At 37.6% G+C, this 24430-nt stretch overlaps 1 protein-coding gene and 1 pseudogene across 10 annotated transcripts in view; one reads left to right on the top strand and one right to left on the bottom strand.

Annotated features, from left to right (window-relative positions):
• Nucleotides 1–935: 935 nt before the first annotated feature.
• LOC141511388 (large ribosomal subunit protein eL37 pseudogene) lies at nucleotides 936–1306 on the bottom strand (annotated as a pseudogene).
• Nucleotides 1307–16582: 15276 nt separating this feature from the next.
• GPATCH8 (G-patch domain containing 8) overlaps nucleotides 16583–24430 on the top strand; it is a 131273-nt gene continuing 123425 nt past the window's right edge. For 8 of the 10 annotated variants that reach the window (XM_074224305.1, XM_074224316.1, XM_074224317.1 and 5 more), the window contains exon 1: nucleotides 16670–16694. Coding sequence is in view for 1 of the 10 variants with exons in the window: in XM_074224302.1 (XP_074080403.1) it covers nucleotides 16650–16694 (45 nt within the window). In the remaining 9 variants the exon portion in view is untranslated. Of the gene's footprint in view, nucleotides 16695–24430 lie in introns of all 10 variants that reach the window. The other 2 variants (XM_074224302.1, XM_074224307.1) reach the window with 2 other exon arrangements.

Genomic DNA, 24430 nt, shown 5'->3' with positions numbered 1-24430 from the left:
TCATTAGTCCTCTTTGAAACAAAGGATAAATAAGAATTAGGAATCTGCAAATTCACATGTTCTCCATTCATCTCATTAAGTGGTTTAGTAAGTTTGTCCACATATTAGTAAATTGGTTCATTCATTTGTTAACAAGTTTACCTTCTATGACTAAATTTTACCAGATATACAGGGGGTATTTCTCTTTTAGCCATTGCTGGTAAGATTCTTGCCAGGGTCCTTCTCAATAGGCTGATCCTTCACCTGGAAGTTGGTCACCTTCCTGAGAGCCAGTGTGACTTCAGAAAGGGTCAAGGAGCAGTTGATTTGGTGTTTGCTGCTATACAACTTCAGGAAAAGTGCCAGGAACAGAACAGAGGTTTGTAATACAATATCTGTAAATCTGACCAAGGTCTTTGTGAGGGTTTATGGAAAATTATGTCAAAATTTGGTTTCCCAGAGAAGTTCAGTATTATATGTCAGTGTCATGATGGCATGCATGCCCAGGGTTCTGGATAATGGATGATGCTCTTGAGATTTCCCAGTTGCCAATAGAGTGAAACAAAGAACAAGGATGTTTCCTTGCTTCCATACTTTTTTTTTCCTGTCAGTTTAATATTTATATAGTATTAAGTTTATAATACATTTATATACATGATTTCGCTTAAATCTTACAACACTCCTGTAAGGTAGGGTACTACAGATGGGTAGCGCTTAAGTACTAATTAATTCTAATAGCTGAAGTGTGTCTCTTTATGCATTGGGGAGGGGGAGTGAAGAGGATGTTCACAGGGCAGTGGAAGGCCTAACACTAACTTCTCTTAAGTCACAAACAAAACCCAAATATGACCTAAGATGCTGGTTACTAAATAAGTCCAGTTTTGGTTATTAAATATCCACCAAAAACTCAATAATTTGACTAAAGTGATCAATGGATCAAATGAAACTGACTACAATTACTTTTTAAATTCAGGATATTTATTTTAACAAACAGTTGAATACTCAAGATGAACTAGATGCTGCAACAGCTGCTCTCTTGGGTTTAGGTGTTGTTCCTTCACGGAATCCATTCCTGAATCGGCGATAGACAATTTTTAGGTGCCTCATTCGACCAGTACCAGTAGTGTTGCATCGTTTAGCCTTTGCACTCCAATTATACTTTCTCTTGCGCTTAGCAGGGTATCCACATTTGCCGCATGTTGACTTCTGGAGATGGTATGCTTTAGAGCCGCAATGACGGCACAAAGTGTGCGTCTTATTCCGGCACTTACCGAATGAAGATGTCCCCTTCGTCATCTTCTTCCACCCGCCAGGACTAAAGAGAGAACCGCTCCCATGCTTTTTACCATGATGTTTTCAGCTATGTTATCAAATGCCTTCACTGAGAATGAACATGGCCTAAAGGTCAGCATTTGAAAATGCTACAAGCTAAGACAAAATGGAAGGAGTGTTGGTGCATAATCTTCTTTTGTAGATGATTGTGCACTCAGTACTGCCTCTGAAGCTGAGATACAACAAAGTATGGATTGGTTCTCTGCTGCTTGTGCTAATTTTGGTCTAACAATTAACACCAAGAAAACACAGGTGCTCCATCAACCAGTACCATACCAACCATACTTGGAACCATCAGTAACAGCAGATGGAGAAGTTTTGAGTACTGTAGACAGTTCACTTACCTTGGTAGTGTCCTTTCTAAGGAGATACACATTGACAATGAGGTTGTCACAGGCATTGGCAGAACTAGTTCAGTATTTGGGAGTCTCCAAAAGACAGTATGGGAGAGAAGAGGTATTAGACTTACCATCAAACTACAGAGCCATTGTGTTGTCCTCATTGCTAAAAGCCTATGAAACCTGGACAGTCTATCCGTGCCACATCAGGAAACTGAATCACTTCTATTTAAATTGTCTCAGGAAGACTCTGAAGATCACCTGACAGGAGAAGATACCAGACACGGAGGTCCTTTCTCAAGCTAAACTGCCTAGCATTCCAACTTTACTACAGAGAGTACAACTACCATGGGCTGGACATGCTTGTTAGAATGCTATTCGCTTGCTAAAAAAAAACTATTTTATGGAGAACTCACACAGGGCAAGTGCTCACAATGGGGTCAGAAGAAGCGATACTGAAATACCCTGAAGATTTCATTGAAGAACTTTAGAATTGATTATATAGTATGGGAGACCCTTGGCACAGGACCACCCAGCATGGCATGTCATCATCAGTGAGGGGGCTGCACTCTATGAGAAAGGCAGAATTGAAGCAGCTCAAAGGTAATGTGAAAGTTTAGAATACCCACCCCAGGTGTTCACATGGACTGTTTGCACCTGACCTGTGATAGAGCATTACTAGCTCATATTGGTCTGATCAGCCACAGTAGGACACACTGTAATTTGTCTTAAACATGGTGATGTCATTTTGGTTTTCTTCGAAAATGAAGGATAAGAATCAGATTTGGAATCAGCAGACCTGCTTTCAAATTCTGGTTTTTAGACTTACTTCTTTTTAAAAAAATTTTTAATTTTATTTAAGGCAATGGGGTTAAGTGACTTAACCAAGGTCACACAGCTAGGCAATTATTAAGTGTCTGAGGCCGGATTTGAACTCAGGTTCTCCTGATTCCAGGGCCAGTGTTCTATCCACTGTGCCACCTAGCTGCCCCCTACACTTATTCTTTGTGTGACTCGTATTAAATTCTCTCCTCTCTCTGGTACCCGGTCTTCTCATCCATAAAATGAGGGACTTTGGATTAGATGATCTCTCAAGTCTCTTTCAGTTCTAAATTTGGGATGCTATATCAGAGAAAGTCTATAAAATTTGCTTATTTTAAAGGCAGGAGTAAAGTGATTGTCTTCAAACTCAAAAACTTTGAGAACCATTGAACTAAATTATTTTTAAGTTTCTTCCCAAGTGAAGGACAATGGTCCTATGCTGCTTCTATCTACAGCTCAGTGGTATATGCCAGTGAATGCAAACTTATTTGAAAGTTTGAGTTGAACAGAATTAGGAAGGTAGCCTTTTTTGCTAAATCAATTAATCATAGAATGAACTAATCAAAACCAAATTAAAAGAACTTGTAGATCATCTAACGTATCGCTGTGTTCCTACAACAGAAGACATGATTAAGAATTGACTGAGGGGGCGGCTAGGTGGCACAGTGGATAGAGCACTGGCCCTGGAGTCAGGAGGATCTGAGTTCAAATCCGGCCTCAGACACTTAATAATTACCTAGCTGTGTGACCTTGTACAAGTCACTTAACCCCATTGCCTCGTAAAAAACAAAAGCAACAACAAAAAGAATTTACTGACCTTAATTTTAAAAATATACAAAATGTCCCAAAAGTCTTAGTGTAGTTTTAAAGCTTTAATAGTTTAAAACAACACTGAGACTTTCTGGAACATCCTGTGCTTTGTGTATATTGTCTTTTCATTTCACTCAAAAGACAGTTATTAATTGTCTTTGTATTGGTCTATTATTGTTCAAAGGAGGAGTATTCTATAGAGAAGAAAGGAGATGGAAAAGAAATAGAAGAAACAGATCCTAACTTTACAAAACTTAAAATTTATTTCTTTGAAAGGGAAGGCAGGGTCTGTCTTCCATTGTACTAAATCTCACCATCCTACATAAAAATCTTGCCCACTTGCTTTGTTTTGTTGGAGAAAAATCTCATCCTCAAGAAGACTGATACATAAAAAATGTGAAATCCTTGTTCTGGGAGCCTGCTTCAATTTGACCCTAAAGGATTTAGTTTCTTTTGCATGCTGCTTCTTCCAGGGCTGGAATCCACTGACCCACATGCAAATCTATAATTAACAGAGGTTATCACTATCAAATAGCTAGGGACAGGGAGGGACATTTGCTCATAGAGGGGGCTAGATGTGAGGTGGGTGTCTTCTTTCTTCTTCTTAAATTGTCTGAAGTGTCTTTCTAGGCAGAGTTGCAATTAGGGCTGAGAGACAAGGACTTTATCCCCAAATTTAGAGGAAGCTGACACCACTCTGAGTCCTTTTGCATTATAGAAACAGCGGAACTATCACCTAGAGAGCAAAAAGAACTAATTATTGATCATTAAAATAGGAAACAACCAGATGACAGTCAATGTAACATTTTCCTTGTCCTGTAGACAGACATACAGACATGCAGACACATAGACACAGACATAGATACATATACACACACAAAAACCTCTTTCATAGGAAACCTCTCTAGCAACAATGACCTTGTCCCTGAATGCCCTAGGCAGCAAAATTCCTAAGTGTGGCTCCATGTCAATAGATAGTGTGATGTTGGAATCACCAAATGCTCATAATTCACATCTTGATACATGGGAAAAGTTCATTGAGGCAAATAGAATGGACAAATTGTTCTACTTTCTCCCCCTTTTCATAATCCTAGATGGCCTTTGGGTCCTGAAATGGAGAATACTAGCAACCTAGTCTTTGTGGCTGGCATCTTGCAATGGGACATTCTTGTATCCAGAGAACTTTTACTGACTTGTACAATATATGTGGTATATGTTTCCTGCCTTTGACACTAGCAATGTGATTACATGTAGGTTCTTTGAGTCTCATATATAAAATAGGGACAATAATATTTCTAATATCTACCTTCTATGATTATCATGAGGCTCTAATGAAATAATGTCAAGGTCTTGTATATCTTAAAATACTATGCAGGATTTCTCAGTCTTTTTTGAAAGCATATAGTTTTGTTGTTGTTGTTGGGTTTGTTTTTTTTTAGATTTTTGCAAGGTAATGGGGTTAAGTGGCTTGCCCAAGGCCACACAACTGGGTAATTATTAAATGTCTGAGACGGGATTTGAACCCAAGTACTCCTGACTCCAGGGCCGGTGCTTTATCCACTACACCACCTAGCCACCCGGAAAGCATATAGTTTTTAAGCTAGCAAACCATATAACTTTAGTTTTTAATTGGTAGTTTAATCTACTCAAGCTTAAAACTGTCCTAAGATTTTTGAGATAATCTATATGTATCAGTTATAACTACTGAATCATAAACTTGAAGCTGGAAAAGAGGATTGCCCAACTTTTTCATTTTACATATAAGAAAACTGAGAACTAGAGAGGTTGTGACTTGCCTAACATTACACAGCTAGCACAACTAGTATGCAAACCCAGATCCCCTGGACCAAATCCATCATTCCATTGCCCCATGATGTGAATTCCTAGCCTACTTCTCTTGTAGGCATATAGGGTAAATGGAATGAATGTGGGTGTTTTTAATACTGTCTCTGAGCCAGGATTCAAACTATATATTTGTGACTTGCCTTGAATCAGCCCCATTCTATTTGAGATACCCCTAAGTAAAGGGATATGAAGGAGTCAAACTAGGAGATTTTCAATTTTTTTTTTACTTGGTTGGTATAATGACCCTTCCATACCACCCTTATGATTGCTTAAAAATGAGGACTCTAGGAAAGAGCTTTGTTAAATTTTTTCATTTTATTTGCATAGGTAATCACTCAACCATGATTAATAGATCCACTACAAATTTATGTTATCTAATTCTAAATTAGCCCTCACTATAGTAAAATAATTCTTTCATTCCCTGCTAATTGATACTCTTTCCCACTTTCTACAAGGTCTGTTTCAAACCTCTCTTCTTCTCAAGCCTTCTACAGCAACTCATCAACCCATCATCTTAGCTGAGATCTTTACCTCTTCATCACTTTCATAATAATCACTGGTCCTCTTTGAGAATGAAGAATGAACAACCACAACCACCACCTCATACTTTTCTGAGAAAATACAAATAGGTTATCTGAGCTTCCTATTTACCTCTCCTCTCCTTTCACAACACTTGACATCATTCTTTGCTATTTCTTATTTTACTAGTCCTGATGAAAAGGTGGCTCTTCTCTCAAGTAGCCTCTATATATTCCCTTGATCCCATTCTTTCATCCTATATTTCTCTTCCACTTATGAGTTAAACTCCTTCCTAGCTATACTTAGTACCTCCACCTCCTCTAAATCCTCTACCATCTCTCTTTAAACCTCATTACTCAGCTAGACATTTTGAACTGAATGTCCTATAGATATTTCAAATTCAACATGTTAACAGAAAGCGAATTTATTTTTCTCCCTAAAACTGCCTCTCTTCTGAATTTCCCTGTGACTGTAGAGGGCATGGTCATTTTTCTAGTCAAACAAGTTCACAACTTCAATGTAAACCTCTACTTTTCAATCTTACTTCATGTATACAAGCAATTGCCAAATCTCCCCATTTGCCACACTGGGCTTCTCTCCATTCAAACATTCCAGTTCAGGCCATGATCTCCTCACATTTTAATTTTGAAAGAGCTTCCTGATTTATTTCCTTTTTGAACTCCTCACTCTAGTCTATGTGTTGCTCTTTCATTGTCTTATCTCCTCTTCCTGTCCCATTTAATAAGGTCCAGGGATCAAATGTAAAATCCTGGCTTTTATAGCCCTTCATATCCTGACTTCTTACCTTTCCAATCTTCTTATAATTTAGTCCCTTCCATGTATTTTGCAATCCCATGCCATTGACCTCCTTGCTGTTCCTTAGACAAGACCTTCATCTCCTAACTGGTCATTTTCACTGGTGACTGTCCTGTGGGCCTGGAATTTTCTCCCTCCTCTTCTCCACTTTCTGACTTTTCTGGCTTCCTTCAAGTGTCAGCTAACATCCTACCTTCTACAAGAGTCTTTTCTTAATCTTCCCTCTGTCAACATGTTCAGACATCCTTTCTATATCTTGCTTGTTGCTGTTTGCACATTGCCTCCCCCAATAAACTGTGAGCTCCTTGTGAACAGGGATTTATTTTTTTTGCCTTTCTTTGGATCATCCAGGTTAACACAATGCTTGATGTGTTGTAGGTACTTACTAAATATATGTAGATTTGATTTAGCTCCATATAACTGCCAAAGTGATTTTACCAAAGCACAGGTTTGACCAAATCATTCCCCCATTCAATAAGCTTCTGTAAATCCTTATTACCTCTAGTATCAAATATAAACTCTGACATTTAAAACCCTTCCTACCATTCCAGTCTAACATGTGCTGACCCTCTAACATTCTGCAAGGTCTCCCCATGGGGGGAGACCCTTATTTCAGAATCTGGCTCTTTATGCTGACTGTCCCCCATGACTGGAGTACATTCTCTCCTCCATTTTGCCTCTTGGAATCCCTGCCTTCCCCTAAGATTCAATTCAAAAGCGAATTGCCCAGCAAATCTGATCCCAGTGGTCAGAAAACACTACTAGTCAGAAATTCTCAGGGTGGGTACATCTGAGGGTGCCATAGAATGACTGCCAAGTAATGACCAGTGAAGCAGCAATAGCACTCAGACCCAGACATTTCAAGTCTTTGAGGTCTTTAGCCCTCTGTCCTGAGACACCAGAGAGGTCCCTTAAGACCCAGGGTTTGAGATAGCTGAGATCCAGGGTGTGGCCAAATCTAGGAAGTGGAGATTAGACAATCAGGGTGGAAGCAATTAGGGCCAATTACTCCAATAAAGCCTCTCTTTACCACAAAGCCCCAGTTCAGGAACTAAAAAGCTTGAGAAATGAATAGATGAAAGAAAACTTGATCAGCAGCAACAACTATTACAAATCTAAAGATTCCCTCCATAAGAGAGAATAACTGATAAATGCAGTGTCTCCAATTTTAAAAAATGAATTTTTTCAAAAGTACTACATGATCACCAGAAAATGAATTTTTTTCGTAAGTATTATATGATCACCAGATACAGAAAAAAAAGTTTTAGAGGAAAAAACTAGAAAAAGAATGAATGAATGGCTTAGAAGAAAAAATAGTAGGCCTTACCCAAGAAATGTACTTTAAAAACTAGACTAGCCTAAGCAAAAAAAAAAAAAAAAAAAATCAATGACTCCATGAGACAGCAAAAAATTACTCGTCATAATCAAAAGATTGAAATAATAAGACAACTAACAGATGAAGGAGAAATAATTTAAGAATCACTGGACTCCCTAAAAATCATGATTTAAAATAAACAAATAACCTGGACATGATATTGCAAGAAATCATAAATGAAACCTTCCCAGATCAATAGAACCAGTGAGTCAATTAATAAGTCAAGTCAATAAATAAGCATTAATTAGGAATTTACCATGTACTAGACTTGGCCAAGCACTAAGGGGGGGGGGGAGGGGCTAATACAAAAAGAGGCAAAGGACAGACCCTGCCCTCAAGGAGCAGTCTAATGTAAATACAGAAAGAAACCACCAAGCACTAACTTCCTGAAAAGAATTCCCCAAAAGGTACATCCATGGAAGATCCTAGTCAAAATCTACAGCTCCCATATGAAAGAAAAAAATATACTTAAAACAGTCAGAAAAAAACAGGTCAAGTACCAAGAAACTTCCATCAGGATCACACAAGACTTGGCAGTTTCCACCAAAAATGAGAAATGCTGGAATAGGATACTGCAAAAGGCAAAAGAGATAGGCTTGCAATCAAGAATTACTCACCCTGTATAGATGGGCATAATACTACAGGGAAAAAAAATGAATCTTTAATGTGAGTGTACTTACAGGAATGTCTGGTCTGAAAAGACCAGAGCTGAGTAGGAACTTTGAAATACAAATACAACAACAATCCAGAGAAACCTGGAAAGGTGAATTAATTTGGGCAATTAAGAGCTGTGTGATATAATGCCAAAATTCTCATAAGGGAAGAAGAAACTAGTGACCCTTCAGAACTTTTAAGGTCTTCAAAGGGCATTAAAGGAATTAAATAAGGAAAAAACAGTGACTCCACTGAAGTGACTGAACCACAAGTGCTTATCAATTGATTAATCTATCCACATTATACCCCACTCTAATGTTTTCAAATTCTAACTTGAAGATTCAACTCAATTCAACAAATATTTTAATTGAGTACTGCCTAAGTAGAAGAAATTGAATATGCTAAGGTCTTCGGGATACAAAGCCAAATAAGATTCAGTCACTGTATTTCAGCCTTTTAAAGCATAGAGGAATAAGAACAGGTAAAATACTCAGAGAAGTTAAGTTGATTTGGCCAAAGTCTTGCAAGTAGTAACAGAGTTGGGATCCAAATATGCTTTGTCTCACTTTTAACTTTTGAATGTGTTCATGTATTAGATTATGAGGCAAACAAGATTTCTCTCAAGGTACCAACTTTATTCCTTTAGCTCACATTACCTCAAATAAGTTTCTCTAACCTATAATAAGAGGCAGCTAGGTGGACAGTGCAAGATCTGGAGTCAGGAAAAGCTGAATTCAAATTTGGCCTCAGACATTTACTATCTGTGTGATTTTGGGCAAGTCATTTAACCCTGTTTATCTCAGTTTCCTCATCTGTAAAATGAACTAGAGAAGGAAATGGCAAACCATTCTAGTAACTTTGCCAAGAAAACCTAAAATGTGATTACGACTGAACAACACAATAACTATATAATTGTTATAGGCAACTAGGCATCACAGTGGATGAATGCCAGACAGTTAGGAAGACTCATCTTCTTGAGTTCAAATTTGACCTCAGATAATCACTAGCTGTGTGACCCTGGGCAAATCACTTAACCCTGTTGACTTCCATTTCTTCATCTATAAAATGAGGTAAAAAAGGAAATGACAAACCACTTCTGTGTCTTTGCTAAGAAAGGGGTCACAAGGAGTTGAACACAATTGAACAACATCAAATTCCAAGCAAAACTAACCTTTTTCTCTACAATAAGGTAATTTCCAGCTCCCAAGGATTCTATGGAATACTAATGAGACAGAAGGTTAGAACACCGGCTGCCCATCCATATGGCCAACATCTTGAGAAAAGTCATTGCTCTATCCACAGAGCTTCCATTGAATTGTTAAATTCTCATAATATCTCTTCCTCAGCCTCCCCCCCACTTAATAAACAATTTACCCTGGATGAATCAAGTACTTTTTTTGAGACTCATCCTTAAAGTAGGAGTAATAGTGCCTCTACTATCTATTGAACCAAGGAGAAAGATAAAACATATAAAACCCCTTGCATTAGAATATATGAATGCTATTAAGGTCATAAAGAAGGTATAGACAAAGCACTCTAGTGAATCAGAATAAGAGAGATCACATTTGGCTGGTTTACAACAACCTTGAATGATAAGTAGATGCTATCATTCCTTGATTCCTTTCTTCTTATCTGGTTTATTTTCCTTTTTGATTCCTCCCCTTTCCTCCTTCCCATGCTTCCATTTTATCCTTATGAGGAGCTAGCTGCTCTTTGGTTTCCCAGGCAACAAGAAGAAAATCTCTATGTTCTGTGTTCCACAATGAACCTTTCTCTGCTTTCTTTCAGTAGGAGGTGATTCCTGCTACATCCTTCAATGCCAGATGAGATTCATATCTACCAACACAATCCCTTGGATTCAATGGATCTAAGTGACGATCTAGGGACATAAAGGTATGCTAGTCACAATGAGGTAGGTTCCAACCTGTCTTTCTACCAAAAATGGTACCTTATATAACCACATTTTAGAGATTACAATACAAACTAGATGGCAAAACAACCTAGGGACTCTAGAATTATCCAAAGTAATATTCATGAGTATTTGAAGCAGAAAGTGTGAACAGAGGGACCAATTGCTTAAATTCAAGTCTGGCATGAAATTCAAGTCAGGAAAATCTGTTTAATCTCTCAGTTCCCAAGATAACTCTATTAACATTATATGTTGCAAAATAATAGCCAATCTACTTCAGTAGAGAAAATCTCCACTACATGGATGAAATCACAGATTTGGACAAGTCCCATCCTTCTCTGCCCCCGCCCCAACACTTTCTAATAGCAGGTATTATATGTTTCTAGCAGTGTTCCTTAGAGAAAGTGAAGGGATGATGGTGATCAGGAGGTGTGCCTTTCTTAATGCCTTTAGTTCTGCCCCTGGGTAGATAGGTTAGGCGAATGAGATTCTTAAATCTGTCAGGAAAGAACAAAAGAACCTAAGCAACTATTTTCCAGTCCTTTCCCTGCAAGGCCTAACCACTACGAAAAGTACTTTTCTTCCTGGGTTATTTTGGTTTGGATTGACTTGGTCTTTCTTTTTGTTTGAGAAGTTATAAAATATAACTCAGTAAAATACCTTTTCCTTCTAGCTCCAAATCCCCAAGTTAAAAACATTTCCCACAGTAATAAAAATTGTTGTCTCTCTTTACCTGGATACTTTTGACAACCATGTCCCTCCACCCACTCCCCCAATCAATACAATAATAATAACCACTTAGACTTTTAGAAGTAAGTTTCAAGACTGGTAAGGGCAGATTGGTGGGGAGGGGGAGAGAAAGAGAGAGGGAGAGGGAGAGAAAGGGAGAGAGTAATTGAATAGTAGAAGATAAAGGGAAGAGGCAGAAGATGGATGTGAAGAATCACCTGGGTTTGTCTCCACTTTGCATTGTTCTGGATTTCATTCAGCCCAAATCACCAGTTTCTAGTTATTGAAGTCAAAGCATTGAAGTTGAAGCTGTTTAACCAAGAACAACAGGGAGGGAGGGTCTCTCTCCCTTTCTTTCTCTTCCATATGGAAGAGCCTAAAACTTCCCAATATGGTGCTGTCAGAGCTTCTTTCATCTCCCCTCCCCTCCACTTTCCTCCTTTCTCTCATTTCTTTAGAATTTTCATTCTCCCTTCTCCTTTAGAGAAAGATCCTAGTTCTCCATGTAATCCTTGAGAAGACTAAGGATTTCTGACAAGTCTCACTTCTTACCTATGCTACCTATATAACTATGAACAAGTTAATTAATTTCTTGCTGACCCAGGCTTCTTTTTTAAGATTGTAGGATTTTTATTTATTTTTATTCTGAACTAAACACACACACACCATAAAAATAAGCATTTCCATAAAAAAAAAAACTACAAAGAGAAGACTGAAAATGAGGCCACTGATTTCTATTTATTATAGCTTGGGGTTTTTTTTGTAGGTTTTTTTTTCAAGTCAATGGGGTTAAGTGGCTTGCCCAAGGCCACACAGTTAGGTAATTATTAAGTGTCTGAGGTTGAATTTGAACTCAGGTACTCCTAACTCCAGGGCTGGTGCTCTATCCACTGTACCACCTAGCTGCCCCTATAGCTTGGTTTTTGAAATTTATATGGTACTTTCAATATATTAGTCTTTCAGAACTCCTATTTTGTGTCAATTTATTTTGGTTTTTAAAAAAAATTTAATTTTTTAAAATTACATGCAATGACAGTTTTCAACTTTCATTCTTTTTTTTTAGGTTTTTGCAAGGCAAATGGGGTTAAGTGGCTTGCCCAAAGCCACACAGCTAGGTAATTATTAAGTGTCTGAGACTGGATTTGAACCCAGGTACTCCTGACTCCAGGGCCGGTGCTTTATCCACTGCACCACCTAGCCACCCCTAACTTTCATTCTTTTGCAAGCTTTTGAGTTTCACAATTTTCAATTACCCCCCCTTCACTCCCTTCTCCCCATGGCAGGGAACAATCTGATATAGGTTGCTGTATATTTATTTTGAAAATTAAATTGAATGTTTTTTGATGAACAAAATCTAATTTTCCTCATTTCCCTTTTTAAGAAAAATAAAAATAACCCCCCCCCCATGAATATACACAGCCAAGGAAAACAAATTCCAGAATTGACTTTATCCAAAAATGTATATATCTACATATCTCATTCTCTACCCTCTATCTTTTCTATCAATAGATGGACAGTATATGTAATCATTAGTCCTCTGGAACTACAATTGGTTTTTGCATTAATCAGAGTTTTTAAGTCTTTGAAATTTGTTTGTCTTTATAATGTTGTTGCATAGATTGTTCTCCTGGTTTTTCTCATTTCATTCCATATCACTTAATCTTTCTAATCTTTCTCTGAAACTGTCTGCTTAATCATTTTCTTATAATACTCAGTATTCTGTCACATTTATATACCATAATTTATTCAGACATTCCCTATTGATGGGCATCCTCTCAGATTCCAATTCTTTCATATTCTTGCCATAGTAATTTTCGTTGGTCAGGGCTTTTTTTTTGGTTCATTTTTAAAAGTTGAGTTCTGCTCCTGTCCCAAGCCTCTTGTATTGGGGGTCAGAGATCTGGTCACTGTTTTTTTGTGCCAGGACCTCTGTGCCCACTGTGTAAGGTAGTCTGGCCTAGTTTTGCCTGTTGTGCCCTGGGTTCTGGAGCTGGCAGTTTACCTGCTTTGCTGGGGCCAGGGTCCTCATATTTGACCTGCTGTACCTGCTAAGTCAGGACCCCAGGATCTTGGTTGCTGATCTGTGCTGTGACTGTCTCTTGCTGGTTTGTCCAGACACCACCTGCCCTGGGCCCCACTCTCCTTTAACCCAAGTAAGGCAGACCTTTCCTGAAGACCTAAGTTATCTTGGGTTGAAAAATTGCTCATTCCATCTTTTTGTGGATTCTGTCACTCCAAAATATTTTTAGAGGCTTGATTTAATGTTATTTCCAAGGGAAATTGGAGAGAGCTCAGGTACCTTCCTGGCTTCTCTTTACCATCTTGGCTCTGCCCTCAATTCTTTCACACCTCATAAAGTTCTATATTTTAGTACTTATGAGACTTTAGTACTTATGAGACTTTAGACTTATGAGACTCTTCAGAATATAGATCTAGAAGTTAAGTAACTGAGTCAAAAGGTATATACAGTTTAATAATTTGGTGGGGGAGAAGTCCAAATTGCTTTCCAGAATGGTGAGATCAATTCATAACTCCAGTATTAATGCACTTGCATTAATGTGCTTATTTTCCCACATTCCCCCCTACAACTACTTTTTTCTTTTCTTTTTGTCCTTTTGCCAATGAGATGAATATGAATGAGAACATAAGAATTGCTACGCTTTCCATTCCTCTAATTATTGATTTGGAGCTCTTAATAACTTTGCTTTTTTCTTTCCAATTTTACTCATATAATATTTTTTTTATGTCTCCTCCACTGTGGCACTTAAAACCACCTTGGGACATGTTTTCATTACTTCACTCTTGACTATTGTAACAATAATAGCCATTAGGTTGACCAAGGTCTCATATCATATATATCACAAAAAGTTCCAAATGGATACATGATATAGTTCATATCTTAAGCAAATTAGAGCAGGGAAAGTGATAACTTTCACATCCCTTGAGAGAATTCTTGACTAGACAAGACATAGGAAAAAAAAGGAAGGAAGGAAACAAGTATCTACCGACTAATTAACTGTGTATCAGGTACTGCATTAATCCCTAAAGATACAAAACAACCAAAAAGAAAAGAAACTAAAAAGAGGGGATTGTGTGATACTGGATATCCTGCCAGGTGATCTTCAGAATCTTCCTAAGACAATTCATGTGGAAGTGACTCAGTTCCCTGGCATGGAGCTAGTATACTGTCCAGGTTTTACAGGGATACAACAAAGAGGTCAGTTCAACAGCTCTGTAGACTTTCATGTATCTCTTCTTTCCCACACTTTTCTTTGGAACCTCCCCAAAACTGAACTAGTTTTGGCAGTTCATTATCTATGAGTATAAGCCTGGCAAGGATACTGCCATGGTTAGTGTACTTATCCACAGCATTCAAAATTTCTCTATTTGCTGTAACTAATCATTCCATGGATGGATGATGTGATGCTAGGTGGGGTTTTTTGTGTGTTTATTGATATATATATATATATCTATATATCTATATATATAAATATATTTGTATATAAATACATAAAACTATATACTTATATCTCTATATCTATATATACATACAAAAGATGACCCAAAGTTATTTTGGGGGCATGCTTTATAAAATGATAAGAGCTAGCATGTACATATAGGATAGTTTGACTTAGACCTGGAATCAAGAAGACTTATGGTAATAAGTTCAAATCTGACTTCTGACGCTTATTTGGCTGTATAACCCTGGGCAAGTCACTCCAGCCTGTTTGCCTGTTTCCTCATATGTCAAATGAGCTGGAGAAAGAAATGGCAAATCGCTCGGTATCTTTGCTAAGAAAACCTCAAATTGGGTCAGGAAGAGTTGGGCAGTATCAGACCAAAAAAAAATATAAAGTCCTAATTTCCAAGGAGCTTTACAAGTATTGTTTCATTTTATAACAACAACTATCCCGATAGGTACTATTATTGTTTCTATTTTACAAGGAAGGAAACAGGTGGCCAGGCTTTATATTACCTAGCTGTCTCACATGTAATAAAAATGCACATAGGCTGTCCCAAAGGTTGTGGTGCAGTTTAAGCAATGCATTATCTTAACATATCATAAACTTATTATAATATATATTATTTTAATATATTTCATATATAATATTTTCATATATTTAACATCAAAACCTGTTTAATATATGTGTAAATATTTAATAATACTAGTATATAATATATTATAAAAACAATTTATAAGTAACCTTTACAAGTTTGAAGCTACAGTTAAATTTTTTGGGACACCATACATGGATATGACCATGTGGTATCTCCAGTGTAAGTCCTTTGTTATTTACTTATTATTTAATATATAATATTATTATATATTACTAATACATGTAAAATACAACTATTTAATATATAATATTACTTATATATAATAGAATTATTTAATGTATAATATTACTATATTACTAATATAAAATATAATTATCTAACATATAATATATTACTAATATACAATATAATTAATATATAATATTACTACATATTATTAGTACATAATATAATTCTTTAATATATAATATTACTATATACATGACTAATATATTTAATATAATTCTTTAATATATAACATTACTATATTACTAATATTTAATATAATTTAATATACAATATTACTATATATTACTAATATATAATATAATTATTTAATATATAACATTACTATATATTACTAATATATAATTATTTAATATATAATACTGCTATATATCACTAATATATATTTAATACAATTATTTAATATATAATACTACTATATATTACTAATATGTATAATATAATTATTTAATATATACTACTACTATATATTACTAATATATATTTAATGCAATTATTTAATATATAATACTACTATATATTACTAATATATAATGTGATTCACTAAGGCATATCATACAATATTAAAAGAACTACAGTATACAACAACATATCTTAAATAATTGTTAAGCTTTTCTAGCTTAAAGCTGAACTGAGGCTTTTGAGATGATGGGTATGTTTATATGTCTTGTCCCCAAAGTCTGAGTACAGTTTTAAGCTATTATTAATGATGAATAGTTTAAAGGCGCACTAAGACAATTGGGACACTTTGAGGCTATGTGAGGGATTGACTCGCATGGAGCCGCGGACACACGCACGCACGGACGCACGCGCACCCACACAAAAGAAGGTAAAGACATCTTTGGACTTGATGCCCGCTCCTCCCTCTGCTCTTTCCCTCCAGGAGCGATTAGCGCGCTGGCCTGGGAACACGCATGCGCAGCGGGGTCCGGCCCCTGAGGGCAGGGGAGGCCAGGCGGCCGCGCCGGAGCTCCTCGGGCTCGTACCCGGGCGGGGCCGTGGCGTCGGGAGCCCGCGAGCTCGCTCTCGCTGCGGCGCGCGCCCCAGGGGCGTGGGAGGAGGCCGGGGAGAGGGGAAGGGAAGGGGGGGGAGGAGCGACGGCGGGAGCGAGCACACGAGAGCGAGCGAGCCTGCGTCGTCTTCGTCGTCGTCCGGAGAGGAGCTACACGGCGGCAAGATGGCCGATCGCTTCTCCCGCTTCAACGAGGACCGCGACTTCCAGGTAAACAGCGGCCCCGCAGCGAGCGCGGCCCGAGGCCCGAGGTCGCCACCCCGCACGCCGGCCCCCGGAGGCGGCCGTGCCCGGCTCCCCGGAGCTCCCCCCCCAGCTTTGAGGCCCCGGAGCCGGCGCTCCTTCCTCCCGCCCCCGGCTGCCCGAGGCGAGGCCGCTTCCCCTCCGCCGGGCCTCGGCACCCACTTCTTCCAGGCGGGCGCCCCCCATTCCCCGGAGCGGGCGGGGGAAGGGAGACTGAGAAAAGGGGGGGAGTCGTTCTTGACGTCTCCCCCAAGACAGCCCTCGTTTTCCGACAGTTTCCATTTCCTTCCCTGGAAAATGGGTCGGCGCTGCAGCCCCGGGGCTGCGGCCGCAGGAGCGGAGCGGAGCGGAGCGCGCCGGGGAGCGTTACCGCCGCCTCCCCTCGCCCGGCCACGGCTGTTGTTGTTGTGGTCCGTGTGGGGCCGCTCATTGGCCTCGGCAAACACGCGCGTCCTTGGGCGGCCCCGGCCCGGCCCGGCCCGGCCCGGCCCGGCGGGCTTGACAAGTTCCTGGCTAACTCGGACCCACGACCCAATTCACTCTATTTTATTTCATTCTTCTTTTCCCTCAGTTGCAAAGTGTGAACGTGGGGGGAGGAAATGTCAATCGGGTAGGAGGGGGGAACAGAGAACACATCATTAGAAACCCTCCTCCCTTACCTGTTTGGGATTGGCTTGCTCGGGAGGTAGCAGTCACCTTGGAAATCTTGGAGAATGAAAGAAATTGAGGAGAGCTCGGTTGATTATTGGGTGGTAAAATGCACCCTTGGAGTCTCAGAAAGAAAACCAAATCCAGTCAGAAGAACACTGCATTACTGCTGCACACCCTGGCAACAGTAATTTGGGTCAGGGGAAGAATACCGGAATTCAAATTTTCATCCTCCTGCAAGGTCTGTCTTAAGGCAGTCCGGAAATGCTGTCTGTTTTGTTCAATAGCCAGAGGAAGGGGATGCAAGCTTCTGAAGGTGGTTGGGTTGGAAAATGAAGGGGAATTAGAAGCCAGAAATTATTCTAATTTAGGACAGTCGTCATCAGAGGGACCAAGTAAAGGACTTGGAGGATATTGAAAATCCTTGTAGTCATGTGTCCTCTGAGTGGCTGCAGCACAGGGTAATTGAGGAGTATATTGTGGATTTAAAGAAGTTTGAGATGGTTTTTTAAAGCGGCCGAAGGATTGTTGTCTACTTTTAGTCTCTGTGAGAGGTTTAGGAATAATAGAAAACCTCACAATGTTAAGTTGTTTTTTTTTTTTTGTAAAACATGTAGAGGATTTGGAAGACTTTTCAGAGGAGAATTCAAGGTGACCTAATCATGTTGCAAATTGTCATGTAAGTTGAACTTTGAGGAAAAAAGATTTTGAAAGGGTGAATACTTGTGATCGCCAAACTCAGAATCTCAGCAGATCCCTTTTTTTCAGAATAGAGGGAACAAAATGCTATATGTAAACTTGGTTTTACTTGTGAAAATGTTATGACTTGGAAAAAATTATGAAAGGGTTTTAAGCTCCAGTTTTCCATAATCTAGTATGAAAGTGAGATGGCATTTTCATAGTTTAGTCATATTTATGCAAAATCTTTTCACCTTAATTTTGATAATTGATAATTGATAATTTATCTGGAGAAATAACTATCAATCATCTTTTAAGTTTATTTTCTACTTTCACATTAGAATCAGCTTTTATAAAGGAGAAAATTTTCCTATACTCAACTGTTGTAACAGGTATTGGGGAAATAGGGCACTGGTACTCAATATCCTTTTTTAAAAAAAAAATTTTTCCCAATACCCTTTTAAGAGCTGCTAAAATTTTATTTCTTAATAAAAACTTGACAAACATTAACATTTCAATCTACAGAGAACAGAAAAGAGGCTTTATATGAATCTGATCATTGGTTGCATTCAGTTTTTTAAAGTGTATATTAAATATAATGTGAGAGCAACAATACTGTCTTGCTTATCTGTGTTTTTTCTTCTCTTTATTAGTCATGAATTACAACTTTCTTCTGTAAGACACTTTCCCCTAACAAATAAGTTTAGTCATAACAAATAGTAAAGCAAATCAGCATATATGTCATATCTAATTCCAAAGCATAGGGTTACATTTTGAAAGAATTCCTCTTAAAAGATGTTTTGAAGATTTGTAGTTTATATTCTTATTATGTATTTAGTAAAGCTTTTAACTTATCAAAGGAGAAGTGAAATCAACTTTCTGTATTTCCAGTGGAAAATACTGACTTTTTTCTCTTGTTTTTTCCCTCAGTTTCTTATAAAACAAATTAAAAATTGTTTTTTTAATTTTGAATTTCAAATTCTTGCCTTCTCCTCCTTGAGAAGGCAGGCAATTTGAGAATATATATGTCATGCAAAAAAGTAATGCAAAACCTATTTCCATATTTTCCACACTTTTCATCATTAAGTCCTTTGGAATTGTATTGATCAGAATACAAAGGTTTGGTTCTGCTCACTTCACTTTGCATCAGTTTTGTAAGTTTTTCCAGGTGTTTCTGAAAGCATCCTGCTTGATATTTCTTTGAGTTCCATCTAGTGAGTATTCCATTGAAATCATGTACATGACTTACTTGACCATTCCTCAACTGTTGAGCATACCTTCAATTTTCAAATATTTTCCACCACAAAAAGAACTGATATATATATATATATATATATATATATATATATATATATATATATATATATATATATATGCATATAGGTCCTCTTTCTTTTTTCTTTTCTTCCTTCCTTCCTTCCTTCCTTCCTTCCTTCCTTCCTTCCTTCCTTCCTTCCTTCCGCTCTTTGGGGTTACAGACCTAATCGTGGTATTGCTGGATCAAAGGGTTTGTATAGTTTTATAACCCTTTAGGCATAGTTCCAAGTAGCTCTTCAGAATGGTTGGATTGGTTTACAATTGATTGACTTTTACTTATGATGAAATTCTTTGATTTAAGGTTCTTGGAAAAAAAGAATGTCCCTAGAACTAATACAAAAAGTATCTTTACTTATAGTTGTCATTAAAACATTTTTCACATTTAGAGTTCACTTGCATTTATTGAGAAATGTGGTTTTTCTATTCAACTCCATTGAGAATGCTGTAAATATTAAGCATTGTAATTTTTAATTTTGAAAATCTTGGAAAAACCTAAAGACAACCTAAACACCAAGTACCGCGATATATTTTGCTGCTCTTCATACACCATCTGCAATAACATTGGAATTTTACTTGTCCGGTAAGTTCTAGTTGAATAAAACCTTACATTTTTATTGACTGCAGTTTAACAAGTTCAGTCATTTTTTAGTCATGTCTAACTCTTTGTGACCTCATTTGGGATTTTCTTGGAAAAGATACTGAATTGCTTTGCTATTTGTCCAATTCATTTTACAGATGAAGAAACTCAGGCAAACAGGGTTAATGATTTATTTGCCCAGGGATACACATATAGTAAGTCTGAGGTTAGATTTGAACCCAGAAAGATGAATTCCTTCTTCAAGGACACGTTATCCACTGCATCACCTACCTGTTCCCTGCAGTATGATTAGCCATTGTTTTAGGCACTCCTTTATTAAATTCAAGTTGAAAAATAAGTTTTTGCCTTACTCATCCCAGTGTGTTGCCAGAGGGTTGTTAGTTGGCTCTGTTTTGTGAATCAGCTAGGTGGTGCAGTGAATAGAGCACTGACTATGTAGGCAGGAGAACCTGAGTTTAAATCAGACCTTAGATGTTTAATAATTTTCTACCTATGTGACCTTGGGCAAGTCACTTAACCCCTTTTTTGCCTTGCAGAAATCAGAGGCAGCTAGGTGACATAGTGGATAGAGCACTGACTTTGGAGTCAGAAGAATTGGAGTTCAAATCCAGTCTGAGACACTTGACACTTGATAGCTGTGTGACCTTGGGCAAGTCAGTTAATCCTGCTTGCCTTGCATCCAATGCCATATCTGACCTGTGGACCCAGATGACTCTGAAGGAGAAAGTAAGGCTGGTGACTTAGCATAGCATCCCCTCACTCAAATTCAATTCACGTGCTTGTCATGGCATCACCTCTGATGATTGTCTTCGTTGAGAATGAAGGGCAAATATCATCATCATCATTATCATCATTATTATTATTATCTAAAGTCTACTTTGAGTGTATATCTGCATAGTGAACTTAGGTACAGTACTCAGTCTTCTGGAAATGAAAATATTAGTAATAAGAGCTAATATAGCTTACTATGTGCTAGGTGCTTTGCAGATATTCCATTTGATTCTTACAATAACCCAGGAAATACATGGTATTATTTTCCCTATTTTAAAGTTGAGGAAACGAGGCAAATAGATTAAATGACTTGTCCAAAGTCACATAGGTAGGAAGTAACTGAGATAAAATGTAAACTTAGGTTTTCTTGATAAAATGTAAACTTAGGTTTTCTTAACTCTCAGCTCAGTTCTGTATCCACTCTACCTACAAATGCATCCAGTGATCTTACTGATCAATCTCTATAATTTTTTTGCACATATTTATATATGCTTATGTAATTATACAATTGGAGTTGTACAAATTGGAGTTGACAAAATATGGAAGAAAAACTTAAAAAGTCAGTGTAATAAGTATCACTATTGTTGATAAAGGCACACAACTACTTTCTCTAGATTTGTTTATTTTTGTCTTTAGAGGCTTTGCTAGCTTAGATTACAAGGTTCATACAAGATGCAGTTACTGCTGTATTAGTTTGTAAAGAGATCATTTGAGATATTGATCTTTTTATAAATTTAGTACAGCCTGGCTAGTTTTATTAAAAATATAATTTTGGGGGAGGTAATCCTGGCCTAAATAGAGGGAGAGAACTGATCTCAAGAGTTAGGAAGATCAGGGTTCAAGTTTGGCCTCTGACACTAACTTTGTGACCCTGAGCATCTCATTTAACTTTTTTAGTGCCCCAGTCAGTTCTCTAAGACTTCCAGAATAGGTTGTCACTGGAGGGAGTTTCTGTTATGAAGGTTAGCTGTAGTATACTTTAAATGAAATTTTGCAATTGAATTTGTGAGGTGAAGGATAAGTGAGATGGTAAACCTTGGTGATTGGAAAGAGAGTTGTTGCCTTTGACAATAATAGTGAAGTCTGGAAGAGGAGGGTTTGAGGATGTGAGAAGGAAATAAAAAGATCTTCAGTCTATCATGACCCAACCATGTTTGCTTATCATAGTTTCTATCCCCACATATCTCCCTCCCATCTAGTCACTTCTGTCTTCTCACTCAGCTGTGGTGAGGTAAGTTTTGACCCTTATCACCCTCTCACCTGGACTGTTTGTAGTATTCTCCTAATTGGTCTCTTTGCCTACAATACCTCTTTAGTTCACAGAGATGCCAAAGTGATTTTCCTAAAGCCCAAATTTGCATTATTCTCCTTGATCAGCTCTAATGGTTCCCATTTGACTCTAGTATGAAATTTTTAATCTTTATCTCCTTTTAAAATTTGTCTTTTGATATAATTTCCATAACATACATGCTTTCTGCTTAAGTGGCATATGTATATAACTTATGAACGGTAAATATATACTTTGAGGGTACATGCCCCCCAATTATTTTTCCTGAAAGACATAATCAAAAAGCTATAAGGTCACTGAATTAGAGAATAATTTCCATTGACAGATTGACCATTTACTATTCTTCTCTCAAGTTTATACTGAATTAGAAGTAAGGCTAGAATTAGAACTCAGGATCTGTCAGGAGACACAAAATTACAAAACTTGAGAGGATAGATGAGGATGTAAGGGTCCTTGGGCCTTATAGTTCCTGCCATATACCCCTTTTGTTCTGGGCTGGACCTGATTCAGGTCAGTATCATGACAACATGAGACACTCATAGGTCATTCAACAATTAACAAAAGGAGATTTATCTAAACCCATAGTAGGAGAAGGATTTTCAACAAAGATGTGTTATTGAGGACATTCTGAAGTGATTCAGATAACAAAGCCTGCTTCTTGGAAAGTTTCCCATCTTAGTCTACCAACCAAACAGCAAAGCATGTTGGAATCCCCTTAAGGTAGTTTTGTGTCCCCATGTACCAGTATGTCTTATTAACAGAATAATCCTTTAGAAGTTGTTCAGTTCTTTTAGTCATGTCTGACTCTTTTGAGATCCCACTTGACTACTGGAGTGGTTTGCCATTTCCTTTTCCAACTCAGTTTACTGAAGCAAAACAGAGTCAAGTGATTTGCCCAGGGTCTCACAGCTAGGTAGTGTCTGAGGCCAGATTTGAATTCAGGAAGATGAGTCTTTCTAACTCCAGGTCTAGCATTTTATCCACTATGACACCTAGCTGCCTCAATCCTTTAGTATCCTGAACCAATCTAATCTAGAGGATGGTTTCAGTATCTTTTAAGGGAAAAAAGCTATCTAGTTTACATGGGACAGGGGGTTATACTGGCTATTGCTCCCATCATTTTCTACCCCACCTTGGGAAGGCTCTTAAGTCTTCTATAGATTCTTCTATGATATAAATGGCTTCAGGACTAATACTCATCAGTTCAAAAAGCCCAATATAGGCGATACTAAAAGAGGAAAAGAATAATTAAAACATAAGCATAGTTAAAAAAATTTAAAACAGGGCGGCTAGGTGGCACAGTGGATAGAGCACCGGCCCTGAAGTCAGGAGTACCTGGATTCAAATCCGGTCTCAGACACTTAATGATTACCTAGCTGTGTGGCCTTGGGCAAGCCACTTAACCCCATTTGCCTTGCAAAAAACCTAAAAAAAAAAATTAAAACGACTTAAAAGTCTAGAGAAGAGTGATTAGAGGAAAACAAAGAACAGAAATCCCAGGCTTCATCAGGGGAGGATGGATACATTCCAAACCAAGTGCTTAGTTTCTTGTGGTGGCTTCTGCATGATCATTGCTTTTAACAATGGATATCTTTTTTTTTTTATTTTTTGCAAGGCAAATGGGGTTAAGTGGCTTGCCCAAGGCCACACAGCTAGGTAATCATTAAGTGTCTGAGACCGGATTTGAACCCAGGTACTCCTGACTTCAGGGCCGGTGCTTTATCCCACTACGCCACCTAGCCACCCCAATACAACAATGGATATCTTGCAGTAAAGAATATATAGACCGATTTTCATTGATAGGATCTGGTTGCTATAACTTTTCTCTTCTGTATTTTTCAGAACTACTAAACCCCACAAAAATTGATAGCAATTGACTTGCCTTTCCCTTTGTTCTCCCCTCCAGTAATGAATAGGAAGCTGGCATATACCAGGAAAAAAAAAGAGCCAGCTGTAGCATATTGCTTTTAGTTGCCAGCTTTTGCTTCTTTAAAAGAAGACATAACTTACTCTTTAAATCAATAAATTTGATATAATGATATTTCCACTTTTTATGGAAAAACTTTACATATATTAACCATTCATATTTTAGTCAAATAAAATTAATAATTTATTACCATTATAATAAATAACAGGTACTTATTGATAAATTTTTATAATTTTTAAATAAACCATAATATTTATGTGCTAAAATTGTTTTGCTGCCAAAAGTTCTTTAAACTGTCTTTGATATTATTATTCTTAATTCAGGCACTAATCAAGTTTATTTTGCTTTTATTATAACTAGAACCTGTTTTTACACAAATAAGATGTCATGAATAATAGCGAATTTTGTATTGCTTTATTTTGTAAGCTAGAAAAGTCTATTCATAGCCAGAACAGAAGATTATTCGGTTTAGTGCT

Source organism: Macrotis lagotis, chromosome 2 (assembly GCF_037893015.1).
Source record: "Macrotis lagotis isolate mMagLag1 chromosome 2, bilby.v1.9.chrom.fasta, whole genome shotgun sequence".
Lineage (NCBI taxonomy): Eukaryota > Metazoa > Chordata > Mammalia > Peramelemorphia > Peramelidae > Macrotis > Macrotis lagotis.
Note: the sequence above shows the minus strand (reverse complement) of the source record. Positions and strands in the feature narration are given on the sequence as shown.